The sequence below is a fragment of the Lissotriton vulgaris genome, chromosome 4_1 (assembly GCF_964263255.1).
Source record: "Lissotriton vulgaris chromosome 4_1, aLisVul1.2, whole genome shotgun sequence".
NCBI lineage: Eukaryota > Metazoa > Chordata > Amphibia > Caudata > Salamandridae > Lissotriton > Lissotriton vulgaris.
In genome coordinates this window covers 2118344815-2118368428 of record NC_141691.1, presented here as the reverse complement: position 1 = coordinate 2118368428, position 23614 = coordinate 2118344815, and the positions used below count along the sequence as shown (strand labels likewise).

The 23614-nt window shown below is 44.9% G+C and overlaps 1 protein-coding gene across 1 annotated transcript in view; it reads left to right on the top strand.

The window, feature by feature from the left end:
• The window catches only part of LOC147725159 (CD5 antigen-like), a 459301-nt gene that overhangs the window by 378679 nt on the left and 57008 nt on the right, over positions 1–23614 (top strand). The window contains exon 5 of the mRNA XM_086966547.1: positions 5638–5670. Coding sequence (XP_086822673.1) covers positions 5638–5670 — 33 coding nt within the window. The remainder of the gene's footprint in view (positions 1–5637; positions 5671–23614) is intronic.

Genomic DNA, 23614 nt, shown 5'->3' with positions numbered 1-23614 from the left:
CGTGCCAGAAAGAATACTCACTGGAATTTTGATGTTTTAGCCTGGGGCTTTCTGGACAGTCGAGACGGGCAGGGCAGATGGCAGACGTGCAAAAAAAGATCACGTTTACCTCATTTCTTTGCCAAGAATGTAAAACATACTAGTTTGTAAAATTCAGTATAATCAAGGAAGAAAGATACAGACCAAAGCAGACAGTGAGGAGATAAAAAGACAGCCAGGTAGGCTGCTAGAGATACATCAAGACACAGATAGACAGCCGAAGATAGATGTCGCTATTTAAAAAAAAAAAGCCCCGTGTTAGCATTGGCTGAGCATGTTGTATTCCCACTGGGCCTTCCTCTCACAGGTCAGCAAACAATCACCCTTTCTTTCCCATACCGACCCTCTGCTCCAGGAGAGAGGGCGGGGCCTCGCCCCAGTCACTGGGAGGATCTCCAGCGGGGAGCCAGAGGCGGGAGGGGCACTTCAAAGCCCGTCACAGTGAGCTGCTAATGCCCCATTAAGCCCAGAAAGTGATTCTTTGGTGCTTCTGTGTCCTTCCCGCCCGCCTCAATAAACAACTTAAGTGCAGACCCCCAGGATATAGCGGCTTTTGTTAAAATGGCGCGATTTCTACAAAAGTGCCGATTTCGCTGGCACTTTTGCAAAAATCACTGCATTTTTACAAAAGTGCCGATTTTGCTGCAAATCGCGAAATTGCGATATCCTGGAGGGTCTGTATATGACCCCACTCGCCAGTCTAATTAGACAGCATGGTTTCGTGTATGTGTCTTATGCCGATGACACACAGATCATCATCTCTGTTTCACAACTGTCGGAGCCGGTTCCCGCTAGATTCCATGCATGTTTGACTCGCATCATGAGCTGGATGAGTAATAAGTACCTTAAAATAAACACGGATAAGACATAGGTGATAGAGCTCGGTGGCGGTCCGTCCCAGTAGAACCACACCTGGTGGCCGATTGAGGTGGGTGTATGCCCAACACCATCCACGAAAGATAAGGACTTGGGGATCATCTATGATGACCAACTTGGGTTTTCTGCCCAGCTCAACCATGTAACCTCCACCTGCTTCTACAAACTGAAGCTTCTGAGGAAGATATGTCCTTTTATTCCTCAGGAGCTAAGAAAAACAGTGGTATTGGCCTTAGTTTTGTCATGACTAGACCATTTCAATGCCCTATTCATAGGCATTGACATGGCACAAAAGATCAAACTGCAGTCTATACAAAACGTGGCTGCCAGAATATTATTGAATATCCCAAAAGGTCAACCCACTTCTGCTGCCATTAAGTCTTTACATCAGCTTCCAATACAGCAACGTTTGGAATTTAAGGCCTTATGTCTGGTACATAAGACATTATACGGCGGAGGTGCTGCTGATCTATGAAAAATCTTCCATTGGTATATTCCTACTAGAAGTCTTAGATCGGCTAACTCTGGCCTCATCTATGCCACTAAGTAGGCAGAGCATATTCAACTGTCACCCAAACTCCCAAACGCCACCTCCGATCTGCCAGCCTCGCCCTCGCCGCCGTCCACGCATCCGTAGAGCCACCACAGGAGGAAGGTCCTTCTCCTACCTGGCCGCCAAGACCTGGAACTCCCTCCCGGCCGACCTGCGCCTGACCCAAGACCACCTCTCCTTCAGGAAGAAGCTCAAGACCTGGCTGTTCGAGCAGTAGCGGCACCCACCCCCCTCCCAAGTGCCTTGAGACCCGACGGGTAGGTAGTGCGCTCTACAAATATTTTTGATTGATTGATTGATTGACTGTGCAGTTAGGTTGCGGAGCCAACTGCCTTCTACACTTAGACTCCAACCTATCAGAACTGTGTTCAGAAAGCAAATAAAATCTTGGTTGTTCCCTCAAGCATAAATGATCAGTACTGGGAAGGTCAGATCTCTTCTTTCTTACGTCAGCGCCAAGACACCTTAGTATTCAAGTGTGCTATAAACCTAAATCCTATCCTATTTTTCCACCTATTCAGTTGAAAAAGGAATCTGGACAACAGCGGGAGGCTTCATCTCCTGTGAAGGAAGCCAGATTTCACAGTTCAAAAGTGGTATCTTATTTGAAGTTCATCTGCTTAGGAATGCTAATCAGCAGGTCATTCTGTGATAGGGGGTGTAAATGCCCTTTCCCAAGCAAACTTTTTTTCTGAGCTACTGAGAGCAAAGGCTCTCCCCCTTGGGGGTCAATCACTCACTTCTGGTGGCAGAAACCAATCAGACAAAACACAAGAGGCTGGTAGGTTTTCAGGGACACCTCTAAGGTGCCCTCCGGGTGCATGTATTAATAAATCCAACACTGGAATCAGCCTGGGTTTATTAATGAAAGATGTTTGAAACCAAACATCCCTATTGTCAGGGAAGCCATCGTGTAGCTGGGGAATTCCTTTTCACCAGTCTCCAGCGCATGGCTTCCATGATCACTTGCATTGGCATTAGTGAAACTGAACAGCGGGAGGACATATCTGCTCATGAATGTATTCTTTCACATGTAATAAAAAACAATGTGCCTTAGGATTGTAAGACCTGCTGTAGGGGTGATTTACAAATACTAAATGCAGTGTTAGGGGACATTGCACACAGGGATGTTTGTCATGTTATGTTTTACTTTTGTATGTACCAAAACACGCAGCCTGCAAATGGTTGTCTGGCGTGCATTTGGCGATTGGTCCCTTAAGATGGCACAATTCATTCTGCATCGCTGAGAAACCCTTCTTTAGTACCTCATGCCCTAGGTGTCTGGGGTTCTATTTTATAGGGACTTACAGGGAGTACTAAAGGTGTTGCCAATTGAGGAAAATACCTGTACAGTTTTGGGAAATAGATCAGGCACTGGGGACCTGATTAGCAGGGCCCCAGTGCACTCCCAGTCAAAATCACATCAAATACCAGGCAAACAGAGGGGGTTACCATGTCATAAAGGGGCATTTTCCTACATGGATAGGACTCTAGCTTTTGGATACAAATCCATGACGGGCTGCAAATCACTCTTGACTTGTTGCATTTGGCAGCTGTGCACATTTTTTCCTTCACACTGAACATGGATCACCTGTTTACAGAATTAAGGTTACTCTGCTGCTGTGGCCTCCACCTGCATTGGTGAGAGAGGCTCTTAAAGATAGCACCTGTACCACTCCTCTCTTGAAAGGTGGGTGTCATTGCTGCCTGCTTCCCATGGTGCATCCCTATTGTGAGGGGTGTTTACAGTGCTCTTTCTCCTCCTCTGGTGTCTGTTAAGTGAGAGACTTGTACAGGTGCTGCTCCTAGTGTCAATGTTCTGTGTGAGAGAAGCTTGCAGAAGCTGCTCAGAGTTTTGAGATACAGCTCATTCCTGTCCTTTTTTGCAGTGCTGGTGCACAATGACTGCCATGATTCAAGGATGTCTGTGTTGAAATCAAGTTGTTTTTGTGGAGGAAGAGACACTTTCCTTCACAAAAACCCTTACACCACCCTTGGTGAGGCGCAGGCTTTTGACACACACCCTAGTTTAAAGCATGTTGTAAATCTGGGAATTGTGGTGGGCCAGAGTGTCCCGCTTGATCCAACGTGGCTCATCCTCGGGTGACTGGAGAAACAACGTGGCCACAGCGGTCCAAGACCTGGTGGGCCCATGGGGGTGGGGTAGCCAAGAGAAACATTGCTCGAGCATGGGGAGCAGAGAGAGAACCTTCTCTTACAGCCTGGAAAAGAGACCTGGACTGGTGTTGTGGGGCGGAGCAGGTTATCTACCAGAGCCAGGGCTGCCCTCGTAAAGGGGAAAAGATCTGGAGTGTAAGGGGCCGAATATAGAGAACTTAGATGCAAGCCCTTTGAACTGATATGTGTTGATGTGGGAGACAGGATGCTAGAGTTTGTGGTGGGGGAGTGTGGGTGTCTCATAGTAGGGGTCGCCGACAGGATATATTTTAAGAACTGTGAACTTGTCTCGGCTATCTCTCCTTAAATGCCACTTGTATATTAGTATTTAACTGAAGCCTGTTTATGTTTAATAAAAAGACTTTAAAAAAAAATCTGGGAATGAGGCAAATGCCATAGATGTTACATCGGAGCACTCACCGTAATGCCCATGGCACGCCTCCCCATCACAGTGTAAGCCAACGCAGAGACTTGTGCTGCGTTGCCTCATATCATATCTACGGGGTATTTGCCACTGGAACATCATTAAAGTGATGCTCTGGTGGTGCACTGTGCTTGCAAATAACCCCCTAAGCGTGTTGGAAGACATTGTTGCTAAAACATGTAGACCCTCAGTGAGAAGTACGAGTTCCTCGGAACACATCCACCACTGCTTTCAATACTTTTCAAAGGTTGCCAATATAAAATAATATATCACATCGCTGGGTAACCCAAAGAAAATTTTTATTCCCCCTTTCCTTTTGTGAGATAACCAACCTCCCCAGCCAAAAAAAAAAACACTCCACTCTGATCAGGCGTTGAAGCACCCTCGATACGCTAGGTGCCTCGGGTGGGATTCCACTAATGATGCATGCAACCAACTAGGTTGGTGGGCAAGGGGTCTTTTAACCCCTTCCATGCTCATGACGGAACGGTTCCGTCATGAGCGTCGGTTGAGCTGTGCTCATGACGGAACCGTTCCGTCATGAGCCGATAGGCTCATTAGAACCTTCAGCACAGCGCAAAAATTTGCGCCGCGCTGAAGGGGTTAATAAAACCTAAAGGATTTTTTTCCCACTCAGGGCCTCATTTATGAGGAATTGGCACAGGGCAGTGCTGCGCATCTTCTTGCTGCACTGACCTACACCAATGCGAGAGGGCAGGAATGCACCGGAATAATTAAATACTGTGCATTTGCGGCCTTTCCCCCTGTGCTGGCGCACAATTTGCTCCACAGTGCCAAAGTAGGCGGGCTTGCACCGTGGTGGAAGGGCGCCTCTGCTGCAGGCAGGATTATTTTGGTGTAGGAAGGGGCCCCTCCCTGAGCAAGAAAGAATCACAAGTAGTGTTTTTCTCTTTCACATGGAAAAAGGAAACAAAAATAGGAAATTAACATATTTCTCCTTGTTACACCTGCTCTGGGGAGGGGTAAGATTTTGTTGCTGCCCCAGGTTTACGTGATTAAGTAAACCTGGAGAAGCATCAAAATCCATGGGTGTTGCGTTGGGAAACCCTGTGTAACGGCCATGGAAGGACTCCTTGTTTCAGAGTAAGGCAAAGTAGCAGCTTTGTCTTACTCCATATCTATGAGGCCACGCTAACCATGAAGAATCTTTGCATCGCCTCATATATATGATTGAGAGGAGCGTCAGAAAAAGGTGGAGTTAGCCTGTCATAAATAAGCCCCTTTGTATGAAGGACATCTCTAAGGAATCATTAACCACATGCGCGCTAGCGGAATTCCGCTCCTGTGCTAAGATATTCAAAAGCGCATGTTACGTGATGAGCTGGGCTCGTCATCAGCGTGCGAGGAGGCTACGCCATGACGAGCTCAGCTCGTCATCAGCGTGGAAGGGGTTAAATACGGTAATGCCTCCCTGGAAGTCTCCCAAGAAGGTCGGTGGTGAAGGAGATCATAAGAATACAGCTGATTAATGTTTATATTACCAGCATATAACCAAGGAACAATGTAAAAAATAATATCTTGTTATTTTTCTCTTTTATCTTTGCAGAGAGTCGTGTTTTCGACCCAACAGTCTTCAGAGGTACATCTATTAGTTGTTTTGCATCTTTGAATATAAACCTTTCGTCCCCTCCCTGCCAGGTACAGTTTGCACAAACATATTTAACAAGTGAGAAATGTTACACGGAAGAGCTATATTACAAACTCTCCATGTCTAGAGAGACCAGTCTAAAGGTCAGTAGGGGGGGTGGCATCTTTTTCACCAGGGCAACTTTAAAAAGTGCTTCTTACCTCCTCACTAGTTATTTTGTTCTTTCTGTGCGCTGAAGAAAGAACGGTGGATGGGCACCATCTCAGAATATGAGATGAGGTGAGACTGTATGTGCAGAAGCTCGAGGGGGGTGCCTAGCTACTAAACACACGATCCCTTCGCATGAAAGTAACATGAAACTTGACTAATCTGCTGCACATACACCTTAGTACAACTTGTCCCAGATTTTAGCACAGACCTGTTCGTAGGTTTGTCCTGAAATTTAGCATGTATCTAACTCATGAGGTACTGGCTTTTCGATAGGAGAGCTACCGGCTGGACCAGGCGCCACTCATGGGTAGTTGGTGGCAAATCACATTGGTGGGGTGCAAAAAATATACACATACCAAATACACATACTAATATACACAATAATATCCATTTATTTATTTATTTATTGCCATTTATAAAGCGCGACAAATACCCGCAGGCGTCTTGGCGCTAGTTAATTTGCAAACTTCAGATCGATATTAAAGTGCTCCCACAAGTTACCTATATTTGTTAAAGTTATTGGGTGAACAACCACGTCTTAAGTCTCTTACGAAACTGGAGGAGAGTAGAACTGGTTCTAATGTCCTGGGGGAGAGTGTTCCATAGTTTTAGGGCAGCGACCATAAAACGACGATCGCCCCATGACACTGTTTTAGCGCAAGGAACCACTAGGTGATTGCGATTGGAAGACCGAAGCTGACGGGAAGGTTGATATGGCATCAGTTGCTCTGTTAGAAAATGTGGACCTTGCCTGTTTAGCGCTTTATAGACTATACATAATGACTGAAATTTGATCCTGTTGTGGATCGTCAGCCAGTGAAGTCTTGTAATAGCGCCTGAGATGGCCGCAAACTTTGGGATTCCAAAAAGCAGGCGTGCCGCCGCATTTTGTATTGACTGCAATTTTCTCATAACTCTGGTTTGCGTGTTTAAAAATAGGCCATTGCAATAATCCAGTGATGTTAAAACCAGGGAACTAACCAAGGTTTTGATGGCGGCCACTGGAAGATACGGGCTGATTTTTCGGATCATGCGTAATTTATAGTGGGCTGTAGAGGCCACTTTATTGGCGTGATCCATAAAATTTAGGCCATCATCGAAGGTGACTCCCAAATTTCTCATTTTGGTTACTGGCTTAGGGAGAGCTCCAAATGTGGAAGGCCACCACTGAGCTGACCAGTCCGGTGAGAGAGGTCCAAAGATCACTACCTCAGTTTTTTCTGAGTTGAGATTCAGGCAATTTGTTGCCATCCACTCTCCTATCTCAGTCATAACATTTTGGAAGCGTTGGGCGACTTCCCCTCTGTCACCCTTAATGGCCAAAACCAATTGCGTGTCGTCCGCATAAGAGGTTAGGCTCATCCCGTGTGCTTTGATGACATTAGCAAGGTCCGACACATTGATATTAAATAGTATCAGACTCAGGGATGAGCCTTGAGGTACCCCACATGGCAGCGTCAACTTGGCAGATTGGTAAGGTCCAAGGGTGACGGCCTGGGTTCTGTCAGAGAGAAACGAGGTGAGGAGGTCCTTAGCCGTATGGCAGATGCCCATCTTTTCGACACGATTGACCAAGATCTTATGGTCGACCGTGTCAAAAGTGGCTGAGAGATCCAGCAGTACCTAAACTGCTGTCCCACCATGGTCTCTAATTAGTCGCACATCATCAGAGGCTTTGATTAAGGCAGTTTCGGTGCCATGATATTTCCGAAATAATATTATAAATATACACATAAAAAAATCACTTACCTTACACTGCCACTTGTTGTTCTGCAGCACGTCCTCCGAGCGCGAATCCCACAGGCAACTCTCTCATCCAATCCAGACACTGTTCTCATGCTGTTAAGCAGCATGAATAAGGTGTCTTGATTGGCTGGAGCGGGCTGGCTTCATGCTCCAAAAGGCACTGTAGGCCTGCGTCTGCTCTCCAACCCAACTATCCAAGACAGCTGGGTTGGAGATGTTTGAATCGCACATGTCAGTTTGGCCGTTACACGGTTGCCAGCCAAACCAACATGCTCCGTTCAAACTTACGTGGCCACTCCTCACTGTTGTCAATAATTGGCAGCAGAGGGGCACTGGCCCCGCCCTGTCATCATACTCTGTTTGATGGCAAAAAGCATCAAAACTAAAATGGCAGTAAAATCATTTTATTATCATTTTATTGTTGATACTTTATGCACATTAATGTGGGGGTACGAAGATCATCTGCTCCCAAAAAGGAACTGCCACTGGTGTCACTGCACTTTCCTCACCGTTGATTGCTGCCCTTCTTTTCCCACTGCACTAGTGCAAGAGAGCAGCTGAGTGGGCCTGGTGCCGCTGCACTGGCTGCACCATTGAGACCTACACCTCTGATCGCACTGCACAAGCGTGGCCAGCTTGGCATGGTGCCACTGCACCTGCTGAATACTTGATAGGTACGCCTCTGCTCACACTGTACTAGCACAGGCGTGGCATCACTGGTCCAGCCCGGTGCCACTGCACCTGCTCCACCATTGAGACCTACACCTCTGCTCACACTGCACAAGCGTGGCCAGCTTGGCCCGGTGCCTCTGCACCTGCTGAATCCTTGATAGGTACGCCTCTGCTCACACTGTACTAGCACAGGCGTGGCATCATTAGTGCAGCACGGTGCCACTATACCTGCTGAATAATTGAGACTGTCGTATCAGGCCTCAGCCAGAACCGCTAGTGCAAGGGGTTTGCCCTTCTCAGCACAAGTCCTCAGACCATAGAAAGAAGTTGGCACGGAAACTAGAATGCAAAAGGTACCTTTTATTAAACCTCAAGAGGTGGTACTACAATTCAAACAGCACCCTTCGGCATTGTAAGAAATAGCACCCCGAGCTAAGAATGCATGGTTTATTTATACCCACACAGGGGCTCAAAAGAAGGCGGTACAAACACAAGAGCGCAGTTTATGTACATATAAGGTAATATCGAGAGGCACAATCGAACAGTGGGAGGAGTTACAAGTTTTGGGGGTCGACAAACACATTTCTATCTGGAACTAATCATTAACAGATGTGGACTCTATTTGACATGCGCAAAAGTAGGGGATGCTAAATATAACTTGTTGCTGGGCAGATTTCAGGTGTCGTGAACAGGAAGATAGGACAAAGCACATGGTCGACAAATACTCTCTTTGGTTGGCATACAAGTAGTAATACACATGGAACATATCATTGGACCACAGTGAATACACATACAGCAAGTAAAAATCACTGCAATTGCGATACATAGAACAGTCAATAGTTTCCAACCCCAAGCAGTGACTAGAGCCCAAAACCATCCAGAAAAAGACCAAGTACCTTTTTCATATGGATATCTGTAGCTATCTTAAGTAATTTAAAAATTGCATCATACACTGAAGGCGAGCTTTCGGGTATGTATACACAACAACTACTACCGATAATTTTACATGCTTCTCCTCGATCTGCTACCATCACATCAAGGACTATACGATTCTGTAAAGCTACAATCTTCTGTAACATTCCCTAATGCTATAGCAGTTTGGTTAGTGACAGCTTAAACCACTCTGGGTAACCTTCTTACGTTTCTACTGTTCAGTGCAGCGCCCACAAAACAAAACAATCCCAGATTAAAATCAACATATTGCTGTAGGCTAGTATCTGATTGATCTATTTAGTCAGTAATTATGGTCCTCTTACTCCTGTTTAATGAAGCATTCTGATACAGTTTAAAATCTCTATGATATGATGCAGGTGCCAAGAAAACAGGTGGTAATAGAAAAGAAACGTAACATATACCTGACCAGCCAATTGGTAATTGATGATATCCATTATTGCCACAAACTAAATATGTGTTATGCGAACTTAAAAAATGAGCTATTATTTATTCCATCTACATTTAATACTGTAATACATTCGCTCACACCAATTGGAATTCGTCCAGTACTCTGGACACACAAGTCCTCTTTAGTGTTCGTTACAGTAATTACAAATTGTTCATTTTTGGCAAAGTCTCTTGTATGGGTGAAGACATATGGCGTAGAGAAATTGTACGGTCGGCATTCTTCCCATTCCCATATAGTTCCATTGGCTTGAGCATACCCATCTTTGTCCTGATAACATTCTTTATTCAAACGGAAAAAAAGTCCTCCCACTGTAGGTTTTCAAGCTGAAAACAGCAGAGTGTACCAGGCTCTACAAGAGCCATTGTGGTAAAAAGGAAGTGGGATAAAAGGGGTTCCTCCTTTCTTTTGATGCGCCGGAATCATACCACATATCCAACAATTAGTGGTATTAGTAGCGCTGTGTGTGTGATGTAGCATCTGAACAAACTTAATATTTAGGTAAGACTGTCAGTGTTTTTGTTCATGATATGGAAGAGTAAAATGTTGGTGCTCTTCTGGGACAGGAGTAGTAACAACAAATAGTTCACAAGCAGGGATCATCACTTTAATAGACCAAGTGATCAATGCTATAATTGTCAAAGTGGCAAACAACCCTACAACACCAAAAATTAGTTTTTTATTCATTTCAGCAGCAAAGTCAACTTCTTCTAAAAAAAACTAAGAGAACACAGACAGAAAAAACAAAAATGACCCTAAGAGCTCTTCTCCCGAGGGTAGACGTTGATTTCTTCACCGAAGATCAAGACGGGTGTCACTAAACTAGGCAGGGCTGATCCCCCCTCCTTGTCATATCCGCATTCCGTTTCTACTACCCAGGGTGGTTGCTCAACCTGTCTCTGTCAAAATCGTAGATCTATCCTTGGCCTCAAGTTGTACCGCGATGCTCCAGGAATCGTCTGTTCAGGGAAGAACTCCACAGATTCGTCAGATGGCAAAACTTGGCCTTTCTCCGTAGTCAAGATCTCTCGATGATCGGTCAGCACAGCAGGTTCCACCAAGGTCCACAATACCTTGCCACAATGGGTACTATGCACCCATTTTTTCTTTTTTGTAACTCGAACTGCTGTTCTTGTCGCCAGGAGAACTTGATCTGGTCCACACCATCTAGGCTCCAAGCTGCTCGACCTCTCAAATGACCGCACCATCACCTAGTCCCCAGGTCGGAGGTTGTGGTCTTCACCAGTAGATCTGTCAGGGAGTGCTTCTCGGACCTGTTGGTGAATAGAAACTAAGCTATCAGTTAATTGTGCCAAGTAGTCATTCATTAAAACACAAGGTACATCACATATAGAACTCGGTTTCGGAACTCCCCAAATATTCATAGGCCGTCCAAACACCACCTCGTAAGGGGTGAGGCCTGTTCGAGAGTGTGGCACTGATCTAATTGACAACAATGCCAAAGGCAACGCATCTGGCCAAGTCAAAGTTGTAGAAGCCTGTATCTTCGCTATTTTCAGCTTCAGAGTAGCATTATACCTTTCCACCAATCCTGCTGACTGTGGATGGAACACTGCATGGAACTTCAGTTTGATTCCTAATCCCTTCAGGACATACTTGATAACTTACCCAACAAAATGAGGTGTGTTATCATTCCATAGGAGTTTGCAAACACCAAATCTAGCAAAGAATTCCTTCAGCAACACTTTAGCCGTAGTAATAGCAGTATTATCCTTTGTGGGGAATGCTTCAATCCATTTACTGAAAGCACAAACCATCACTAGGACATACTTCAAATTGTTACAACTCTCAAGTTGGATATAGTCCATTTGCAGGTCTTCAAAAGGTGCAGTTGGTGTCGCAAATCCTCCAGCTGGAGCTCGAGTCCCCTTTCCTGGATTATATTGCAAACAAATCAAGCAGGATTGTCCAACTCTCTTACTAGCAATTTCTGGATGCTCCCAAACTTGCGTAAGCAATTTCGTTATTGCTGAAGCTCCAACATGTGCTAGCCCATGTGCCATCTGAACCATAGGTTGTACAAAGCTATAAGCAGCTTCCACCTATCCATTTGCTTGTTTAGCCAATAACCCTCGTCATCCAACTTTCCTTCTTCAGACCATTGTTCACGTTCTTTTTCAGAAGCAGATTTCTGTATCTCTCGTACTTCCTGTGTTGCATCATGCCAACACTCAACTTGTGACTTCACTACATACATAGAAGTTGTGCTTCTCTGCATCGCAGTTTCACGTGCCACGTGATCTACAAAGGCATTACCTTGTCCAATCCTATCTATCATTTTCTTATGTGCACTACACTTAACAATGGCTATTTTCTTCGGATAGGTCAATGTAGTCAAAAGATTATGCACTAAGTCTCTGTGCATTATCTGCATTCCATGAGATGTGAGAAAACCTCTTTCCTTCCAGAGCAGGCCAAATTCATGCTCTACTCCGAAGGCATAGCAGCTATCTGTATAGATATTCACACATAAGCCTGTACTAAGCTCACATGTTCGTATCAAGGCTATCAGCTCAGCTGCTTAAGCCGATTTCTGTGGTATACGAGCTGTCTCCACTATTGTCTCAAGTGTGGTGATTGCATACGCGGTTGAGGTCGTACCATCCGGTAATTTCAAACAAGACCCATTAACCCACAATTCACCATCCACATCTGGAAAAGGCGTATCCTGCAAATCAATGCGACCCTTTCTCTGTTCCTCAGTCAAGAATATGCAATCATGTGTTTCTTGTGACTGAGGCTGAGTCACCGGATACGGTGACAAAGTAGCTGGGTTTAAAGTTGCTCATCTCTTCAATGTAATGTGAGGAGCTAGCAGTATAAGTTCATATACTGTCAGATGAGCACTAGTTAAGTGCTCCGTCTTTGTCTGATTTAAAAGGGCATCAACAGCATGAGGTACCAACACTAACAGCTTATGTGCCAAAACTATTCCTTCACTCTGTCGCATTGACAGAGCTGTTGCTGCGACTTAGCGAAAACATCCAGGCAATGCTCGGGCAACAGGATCAAGGACTGCTGAAAAATATGCACAGGGACGTTGCTTATCGCAGTGCAACTGAACTAAAACTGACAATATGCACCCATCTTTCTCGTGCACGTAAAGTGTAAAGGGCTCTGTGTAGTCTGGTGTACCTAACACTGGTGCTGAACAAAGGGCTTGTCATAACTGCCAAAAAGCAGTTTCACATTCATCTGACCATGAGAGGGGCACTGAAGTGTCTTTTGTCAAAAGTGCTAACAAAGGTTTAACCATGTACGAAAACCCCAAAATCCATTGTCTGCAAAAGGAAGTAAAGCATAACAATGCATGCACTCCTTTCTGTGTGGTAGGTACTGGAGTATATAAAACTGCTTGTATGCAATCTGATGTCAATGCACGTCCCTCCTTAGATAAAAGGGGACCTAAGTAGGTTACCTTTGGTCTACAATATTGCAATTTCTTTTGAATCACTTTGTGATAATGTGAAGCAAGAAAAGAAAGCAAAGACAGAGTGCACTTTTCACATTGTTCAGGAGTATCAGCTGCCAACAGGATGTCATCGACATATTGTATGAGAGCAACACCTTCAGGTAAAGTAAAGGAATCAAGTTCTCTTTTCAACGCCTGACTGTAAATACTTGGACTCTCGGTGTAGCCTTGAGGAATTCTACAAAATCTGCACGATCGATTATTCAAAGTGAAGCCGAATAGATATCGGCTATCAGGGTGAATAGGGATCAAAAAGAAGGCATTTTTCAAGTCTATCACAGTAAAGACAGTTGCTGTTGGAGGAACTAAAGTAAGAAGTGTTGTGATATCAGAAACCACAGGGTATTGTGGTATTACAATCTTGTTCACCTCTCTAAAGTCTATAATGAACCTGTAAACTCTAGTGTCAGTGTCTTTTTTCAAAATCGGGAGAATCAGGCTGTTACAAACATTAAAGGGAACTTCCTCAACAACTCCTACTTGAATGAGGTCATGTACAATTTGTGGTAGCGCTTCCTCACCCTCCTGTGAAATTCTGTATTGAGGCAACCGTGGTAACACAGCTCCCTCCTTGACAATATTGTGAACTGGTGGGCCAACTCGGATATCAGTGTCCGAGTTGGTCCACAAAGATTTAGGGAGTGAGGCTAAGGCAGTATTCCCTTTAACAAGACAAGCTCTTTCAGGTACAGAATAATTATTGTTCAAAATGACACGTACTCCTTCAGGAGAGCATCATATTGTGGTTCTGAAATACTTGAGCATATCAAGACCCACAATATTGTCTGGAGTGTTTGGGGAAAGCAAAAACGGACATGGAGCAACAAACTTATTTACATGAAATGCAAGTGGTTGTGATAGTGAACAAAGGGAAGGTGTTCCATCGAAACCTATCGAAGTAATAGTTACGCAGACAAGGGAGCCCTTGGAAGCAATTGTTTAGACAGAGTGCTACGAGTAGCTCCTGTATCAACCAGAAACTGATCAGTAGAACCGAAAACATGTGCTGTAGCATAGGGACCCTCTGGTCTACTGGAACTTCAACTGATTCCGTACCCCATCCTAGGCAATCTTATGCATGAGCTGAATCGTAAAGATGGGGTTGCACATAATCAGGCATTTGATACTGGTTACGTTTATCAAAGGTGTTGAACCTATCCTGTGTTCGTACATTGGTATCATAATCGAGCATGATCATTTATATTTCCTCGAGGCCCTGAGTAACCAAAACGATTCCTCATTTGTCCCTGACCTCGCGAGCCATGTTGCGCACGCAACACTGGTCAATTGGCCATCCAGTGGCCAAATTGCTTACAATACGCACATTGATTAATAGACAAATTTGCATGATTATAGGAAGGATTAAAAGAACCACGTCTGCCATGATCATAGCCTCTAGAAGGCAGGCCATAGACTTGAGCCAACATAACTTTTGTTTTTAATTCTTTTGATTTCTTATCTTCAGTACCTTGCCGCTCATAATATTGAGCCATCGTCAAAACAGATGCTGGGGAATATGTAGTCCAAGAACACTCACTGGCTTTTAGGCGACTAGCTATCCCTGTAACAAGTTTGTGACATACTTGTCAATGAACAAATGTTGGCCTGTATCATCGGTCAAGGATTGACCGCTGAAATTGTGAAAAGCTTCTTCAAAACGTGTAAAGAAATCAGAAACCGATGTGTCTACCTTTTGATTGCACAATGCTAAAAAAGTCCAGTCAATCTTTTTAGGGGGGATAACTGTTTTGAGTTTAGTTAATATAGCTGCAGGGAGGTCTAATATTAACTGATGCAGCTTTTTAGCGGGTTTTCTTTCCATATCTAATTGTTCTAACTCTTTCCATTCCGTGCCAAAAGTGGCACGGTCATTAGTTTTGCGAACAGTCCTCCACATATCCAGAGGTACGATTAACCCGAAAAACAAATCAATATCACACAAAGTCATAGTACAAGAATTTATAGCGCCTTTAACTTCCTCATAGAAAGCGGCAGGATTCTTACGTGGATCGGGCAATGCTGCTTTAAGCGCCATTACATCTGCCCTATTCCAAGGAGTATAAACCCAATTATAATCAAAATAACCCTTAGTATCTGCAGAATCTTTATCGTCATTATCGCCTGCTCCTTTAGGAGGAACATACAGGGGAGTGGTTTCCTGCATAGGCTTCATATAGACCGCCATTTGCTTATCTGTTCCGAAGATAGGCGACTGCGACTCCCCGGGCTGAGATTTCTGCACAGCGTCGTCCGCAAGCTTTTTCTGCTCCTTCAGGTGAACTGCTTCAGTTCGTACTTTAACCAACCGTCTAATCATGTCAGCCACCTGAGGGAAAGTAAATAGACCATCACGCATACTTTTACAATCAGCTGCTACATCATCAGGTTCTAAATTTTGAGAAAATTTCCGAAATAATTCAATGATTTCTACAGCAAACGTTTCAGTGAAATATATCTGCTCCCTTTCCGTCCATCCCTGTACACTAGCTAAAAGACCGGAAGCAGGATCAGTACTACCTAATGCTTTACGAGCAACTTGTCTAATATCAGCTACACGTTGTACAGATAGCATAGAACGGGTGTCCCGCTCTTTTCGTTGATCCAAGTCGGAATCCTCACCACCTTTGAATGGAGCGGACGGAACGGCATACGGAGGTGGAGGTCGATCTAATAATGAAAAATCATCTGGTAGATTATTAAGGACAGGATAGAGAGGCTGTCGGACAAAATATTGGCCAGATACCTGCAATCTGTGTTCTTTCTCCTCTCTCTCTTTCAGCTCTTTCACTTCTTTCTTCCTCAACTCCAGCGCTTTCTCATACACATTCTTCCGGTGCTCCTTCTCAATCAAGGCTTACTCACGCTTCGCTCGTTCACGTACTTCTTTCTCCCACATACGCAGACATTCAAACATATCACGTCTAGACTTCCGCTCAAACATGCATCGTTCCACATACTCAATCTTTCGCACATCGAATGACCCATGCATAGGCCAACGTAACTCAGGATTCTTCTTGGTATATCTATTCCACAAAGTGCTGTACATTATGGAAGAGAGACCAAATTTTATGTACATGTCTCTATTAGGCGTCCCATCTGGGGAAGCCGGTTGCGATTCTTCAAGTCTAAATCGGGCCCCCATACAAAGGCAGCACATCTTTCAAAGTGTGCTAAAAACTGGCATGCTAAAAATAAAGCAAAATATGCATTATTATACAAAAATGGCACTTAAGGTACTTCTAGTACGTTGCGCCGTTCAAATTTAACTCATTGGGAGAAAAATGTCCACATTACCTGTCTATATGTGTTGCAGCACATATATCTTACCAAGTTATACCAAATACATATAAGACCGGTCTTTACCAAATACAAATATGTCACGGTAAGTGTTCCTAAACCTACCTTACCATACAATGGTATCCAAACCTGTAGTACGTGCCGTAAAACGGCCCTTACCAATCATAGGGTGTCCAGGTCCTGACTGCCAAGTTCTAAATCGACTAAATGGCTACTGCACAGCAAGTCGACAGAAGGGATCTCAGTCGAGGACCGGCGTCACCTGGATGGTCAGATCGGAAAGAAGGGAAAAAATGCCTTGAATGCCAAGATTTGGGTCTCCTCTGGCATGCGTACGCGTCCGCAGCGAGATCCCAGTCCTTCGTCACGACCACTCCTTCAGGCACCAAAGTCACCGATGAGCCCCTTGGTGGGCGCCAATTTGTCGTATCAGGCCTCAGCCAGACCCGCTAGTGCAAGGGGTTCGCCCTTCTCAGCACAAGTCCTCAGACCATAGAAAGAAGTTGGCACGGAAACTAGAATACAAAAGGTACCATTTATTAAACCTCAAGAGGTGGCACTACAATTCAAACAGCACCCTTTGGCATTGTAAGAAGTAGCATCCCGAGCTAAGAATGCATGGTTCATTTATACCCACACAGGGGCTCAAAAGAAGGCGGTACAAACACAAGAGTGCAGTTTATGTACATATAAGGTAATATCGAGAGGCACAATCGATCAGTGGGAGGAGTTACAAGTTTTGGGGGTCGACAAACACATTTCTATCTGGAACTAATCATTAACAGATGTGGACTCTATTTGACATGCGCAAAAGTAGGGGATGATAAATATAACTTGTTGCTGGGCAGATTTCAGGTGTCGTGAACAGGAAGATAGGACAAAGCACATGGTCGACACAAGGCAACATGAAGCAGACAAAATGGCTGCCGGGAATACAAAATGGAGTCCGCTAAATGTCAATTTAACAGTTAAAACTAAGATGTCTTCTGCTAATGCTTAATCTAACTGCCGTCAAATTACGACAAGACCTACGCCCCTGCACAAGCATGGCCAGCTGGGCCCGGTGCCACTGCACCTGCTGAAAAGTTGATAGGTACGCCTCTGCTCACACTGTGCTAGTACAGGCTCAGCATCGCCGGTTAGCCTGGTGCCACTGCACCTGCTGCACCAGTGCTCTGCACTCATTTGAAGAGGCCTGCCCCTCTCTCACACTGCAGATGTTGAAGACATCAGTTAATGTGAGGGACAAGTCATTGTCAGGTGCTTTTAGAGCATGGGTACTCACAAACTTTCTCTCGGGGGCCAAATTTACACTGTGGTTTGTGGCCGATGACCGCACCGGTGGAGGTGGGGTCAGTGGGAGAGGGGGAGGGACTAGAAAGAAAAAAACTGTGACTATGAAGTTGAACACTGGCCCCTGCAGCCAACGCGTTCATCCACTGAGCCAATGAACCAGCATACATACACATCTCTCTTTCTCTCTCTCTCCCTCTCTCTGTCTCCCTCCCTCTATCTCTCTCTCTCGCTCCCTCCTTCCCTTGGAGTTCTGGACTTTTATTAAGGTCCAGAGGTGTCAGGGACAACACCCGAAGACCCCTGAGTTCTACCTGTCTTGGTGCACGTTTAAACAGAAACACGGGCTACTCGATGGTGGCGTCAAGGACCAAAGGTTTATTACTGCAGGGACACAGAAGTCACAGAAACTACACACGGGCAGATTCTAGGAGCCTGTTCGATTTGTACAAAGTGGTGTGCTCCTTAAATACAAATTATTTAGCTGGGGGCAACATTCTCCACATACTAGTACGTTTCTTAACCTTTATGTCCTAAACAATAAATATTTGGCGTTACACAGGAATCGTCAGCAATTTCTGATGTCAAAACATTACGAATGAGAGGTTCCCACTGTTCAATCATAATCCCATGTCATCTTCGCATTCAAAAGCCGGACCGCCTCATCGTAAATTTTGTTACCTCCCCCTAATAAAGGCCCAGAAGGAAAGGAGCAGAGCCAGGTGCAGAAGATAGAAAAACAGGATAATAGATGTTTGTGGGTCGTAAATGGGCAAGGCTACCAGCTTCGGCCACCTAATCATGATCAGGCCAACGAACACGAGAACCAGTCGAGCAGGACTGGCCTCAGGCAGAGGAGGCAGCTTTTGCCGAATCATGCGGCCATAGCGTTTCTGTCCTAAGGTGCACGTGTCACTAGCAAGGTGAATTGCCTGCTAAAGCCTACGTGTCCTTAAGTGAAATGAATTGATCAGAGGTCACTGTGTGTTCGTTGACTATGTGAGGGCAAGAATACAAGATGGATGCCATGGGTGAATCATAAATATGGTTATAACAAGAGTGCTCTTGCTCGTAGCATGGCGAAAACACCAGGATATACTAAATGGATCATTTGCGGTTCACTGGTATCAAAATTATGAGTTTACGACAATGTTGGAAACACGGGTTCAAATCGTCACAGAACTTCAGACCCTCCTTTTGCCCTTACATAGGCAATTACTCAGTCTATGTCAGAGTCTATTTGGATGTTCATTAGGTCAGTGATATGTTGTTACAGCATCATCCTTTCTCGCACCTTGTCTCCAAACATAGGCGATTTTCTGAGACAGGTTGCAGCACAGAGGCTACACAGAGCAGGACCACATTGGATGATAAGGCAGCACGAGAATAGGAATACTAAGATAATACCAATGACCATCAGAACCTTCCATCCCCACGCTGATAGTAAATTCCAAAGCCATTCCATTAATGACCAATTTCCCTTGTCTACATGTATAGAGTCGGAAATCTTGTGTAGTTTAGAGATTGCTTCGTATACGGTCGGAGCATTATTTGGAATATAAACACAGCAGCTCGATTGGATCATTCTGCATACCCCACCTCGATCTGCAAGTATTACGTCAAGAACCATCCGATTCTGTACCGTCATGAGACGATCCGCCTGGAGCTCAGCTGTTAAATTACTAAGGGCACCAGCAGTTTCTGTAATAGTAGATTCAACTACCCGTGTTAGCTGACGTAAATTTCTACTATTGGCCATAGGCCCCCAGAACGGAAGGAAACCTTTGAAAAAGTCTCTGGCTTCCTGACCAGCGGTATCTTCTGTGCTGAAAACACCTCTTACTACTCTGGTCTTGTGATAGTTTGGGGAAGCAGTGTATGTCGGAGGCAACAGTCGAGCAATATAGCATGAACCTGAAAAGTCAGCAGGTAACCATGTATATGCCCTATCTCGGCAGATGAAGTAGGTACCCTTAGCAGTGAGGAAGGCAGGGGAAGACTTTGTCGGATACACGTAGGTTTCAACACAGTCACTCTTTCCTAGCCGAGCTCTGAGATTTCTCCCATTACCTTGCAAGCAGAATTTACCTCGGTGAGGTACGACCCAAACTGGAGTGGAGCTTCTACGCTTGCTTTCACTCAAACTAATGCTATATTCCGTAGTGTTCCAACTTAGATATACTCGAAGCTCATCTCTAGGGACAAATGGGGAATTATTGACGTCTTTAATCATGTCAGTTATTACCTTTATCAAGGCTTTATTAACAGAGCTATACCTAGCGGAGCGTGGAGGACGCGGGGGATAGGTCTCGAGAGCATAGACAAATACAGTCTGGAAGGCCCGACATGATCCATTATAGCTAAAAGGCAAGACCAGGTAGGGAATGCCTTTATCCATAGTGTGTGGTATCAAACCACATACCCAGCAGTCTGTTGTGTTAACTACCAGTTGGTGTTGATGCAAGAGCTGTATAAAAGTGTTATTTATGAATTCTTAGCGTCGAGCTTGCTCATGTTCGGGAAATGAATGAAAGGAATGAAAAGAAGCAACAGTAGAAGAAACAAGATCAAGGGGAGGTGCTGCAGTTGCTATCGGTGCAAAAATTAAATGGATACCAAAGGCGATTCCACCCACCAACGTTATTAAAACAATCAAAAACGTAATTGCGCATTGCATCCAAAAACATTTGCTATGAAGAATCTTGTATAATCTATTTCTGCGAACATAAATTGCATTCTCTCGGTGCAGCACAGGAAGCTCCATCTTCTACAACCGCTCGCGACCACTGATGATATGTACGTAGTTGAAAATGCCTCTACCAGCCCTGGGAGTTCCCAGAACTAACAGAAAGATCGACCTTGTGTCTGGCCCCCGCAGATTCAACTAGGCACAAAGCCACGACCCTACGGCGACCCAGACGGCAAGGTAATCAGAACAACAAAATACACAATATTCAGCAAGCTTCCTGGCTGGAGGCAATGTATCAGATTGAAATATGAAAAATAGGCAGTTTCCTGCTTTATTTGTCCTTAGAGTGAGAACGTAGGTTGTATCTCAGTTTTCCTGGAGTGGTTTGATCTGGAAATAGTCTGTTTTCAGCAGGAGTAACAATGTTCGAGTTCGCAGAGGACAAATGTTCGTTTGATGCAGTGTTCTGGTCAGTGTTCAAGGGAGCAGTTTCAGAAGGGGAGTCAGAGTTCGGTGAATCAGTTATCAGTTCTGCATCACTGAAAGGGACATATTTAGGAACAGGTTCTGAATCAGAGGCACCAATTCCTTGTCTAACCCAATTGTCATAAGGGAGTGGAAGAGGTACACGCTTAGTGTGCGTCGCATGGACCCAGTTTTTTCTTCCAGCCACACGTACAGCAGTCCTCGTTGCCAACAGCACTTGAAACGGGCCGACGAACTTGGGTTGAAGGTTCCTGGTCCGTCCAAAATTCCTGATAACGATGTAATCACCGGGTTTCAGCTGATGACCTGGACTTTCCGGAGGCTTTGGTAATGCATCGAAAACCTGTTGGTGAATGAGACTCAATTTAGCAGTCAAGTCAAAAAGGTAATCAATTAGCATTGGGTATTCCAGCTGTTTAAACTCCCTAGGTCTTGGTACACCCCAAACATTAGCAGGGCGACCGAACACAATCTCGTAGGGGCTAAGCCCTACTCGAGAATGCACGGTCGCTCTCGTGGATAACAGGGCCAAAGGTAGTGCGTCTGGCCAGGACAAGCCCGTGGAGGCTTGTATCTTGGCTAGTTTCAGTTTCAGGGTACCATTGTACCCTTCAACTAAACCTGCTGACTGGGGGTGATTCGCACTGTGAAATTTCTGCTTGATACTCAAGCCTGCACACACACTCTGCATAACTTTCCCTACAAATTCACTTCTGTTATCTGACCATACAATCCGTGGCATTCCATACCTAGGGAAGTATTCTTTCAAGAGAATTTTGGCAGTGGACAAGGCAGTATTATCTTTTATTGGGTAGGCTTCGATCCATCTTGAAAAAGCACAGACTACCACTAGAACATACTTGAGATTGTTAACTCGATCCATGTGAATGAAATCCAACTGAATCACTTCGAAGGGGCAAGAAGGAGGAGGGAAGTGACCAGTGGGTGTGGGGGTTCCCTTGCCAGGATTATGCATCAGGCATACCATACAATTTTTCACCACTCTTTCTGCACATTTACTAATTCCATCATTCTTCCAGACTGGAGCCAACGTCTTACAAATCCCTTTAGAACTGATGTGCGCTGCTCCATGCGCCATCGTGACCACCGCAAGCACATACGCATCAGGCAACATCCAACGTTGCTGTTCAGACAAATCAATCCAACATCCACTCGAGTCTAATTTACCCGTTCTCACTTTCCATGCAAGTTTCTCCTCTTCAGTCGCTTCTTCCTGAATCGCTTTCACACTTTCCACTGTGTCCTCACACATTCCCGATTCAGCAACCCATCTCGCAGACGTCGCAACATACATCCCACTCATCGTATTCCTAGCTGTCTGTTTAGCTATCTCATCAGCAAAAGCATTTCCACGACCGACATCATCCGTAACTGCTCGATGAGCACTGCACTTCACAATCACAACTTACATTGGTAAGGTTAGAGATTCCAACAAGTCGTTGACTAGCTGACCATGCTGGATCTTAGTCCCATGGGATGTAATAAAACCTCTTTCCTTCCACAATCGGCCAAAACTATGCGCTACGCCGGACGCGTACTGACTATCTGTGAACACATTCACTCTCTTTCCCTTAGCTAAAACACACGCTCTAGTCAACGCAATTAATTCTGCAGCTTGGGCAGAATTCTGACTCACTCTTGCAGTCTCCACAATCGTACTCAAAGTCGTTACTGCATAAGCAGCTGTTACATCACCATTCTCCAATTTAACACAGGACCCGTCGACATACAACGTGCCATCTGGGTCTGATAACGGAACATCTTTAAGATCAATCTGTCCTTTTGTCTCCTCTTCGGTTCTAAAACAACAGTCATGTGGTTCAGAATCACTCGACTCTTGGTTAGTCGGCAACAGTGTTGCTGGATTCAATACATTGCATCTTTTAATCTGAATATGACTTGCTAGCAGTGTCAGCTCATACCCTGATAATCTGGCATTTGTGAGGTGCTGTGTCTTTGTTCGGTTCATGAGTGTATCCACGGCATGTGGAACCATGACCACTAGCATGTTATTCATGACCAAACCAGCAGATTGTCGAATGGACACTGCAGCTGCGGCTGTGGCTCTTAAGCAGCTTGGCAACGCTCGGGCTACCGGGTCTAATGTTGATGAAAAATACGCACAAGGACGTTGTTTATCACCAAATCGTTGCGTCAGAACACTCAATGCGCAACCTTCTCTCTCGTGAACATAGAGTGTAAATGGCTTACTGTAGTCAGGTGTACCCAACACAGGAGCTGAACACAGTGCATTTCGTAACTCAGAAAAGCTTTGCTGACATTCGTCAGACCATGGCACCGGACTCGGAACACCTTTTCCAGTCAAAGCCACCAATGGTTTTGCCAAAAGTGAAAAATTTGGGATCCATTGCCTGCAGTATGAGGTAATACCTAAAAACGCACGCACTTCTCTCTGTGTGCTAGGAACATTCATTTGCGTAATTGCTTTTATTCTCTCTGGGGTCAACCTTCTTCCCTCCTTTGACAAGAGATGACCTAGGTAGGTCACTTCTTGGCAGCAATATTGCATTTTGGAAGGTGACACCTTGTGATTTAAATCAGACAAATGATGCAGTAGTGAAATCGTAGCTGCTTTGCAAGTTTCCTTGTCATCGGCAGCCACTAAAAG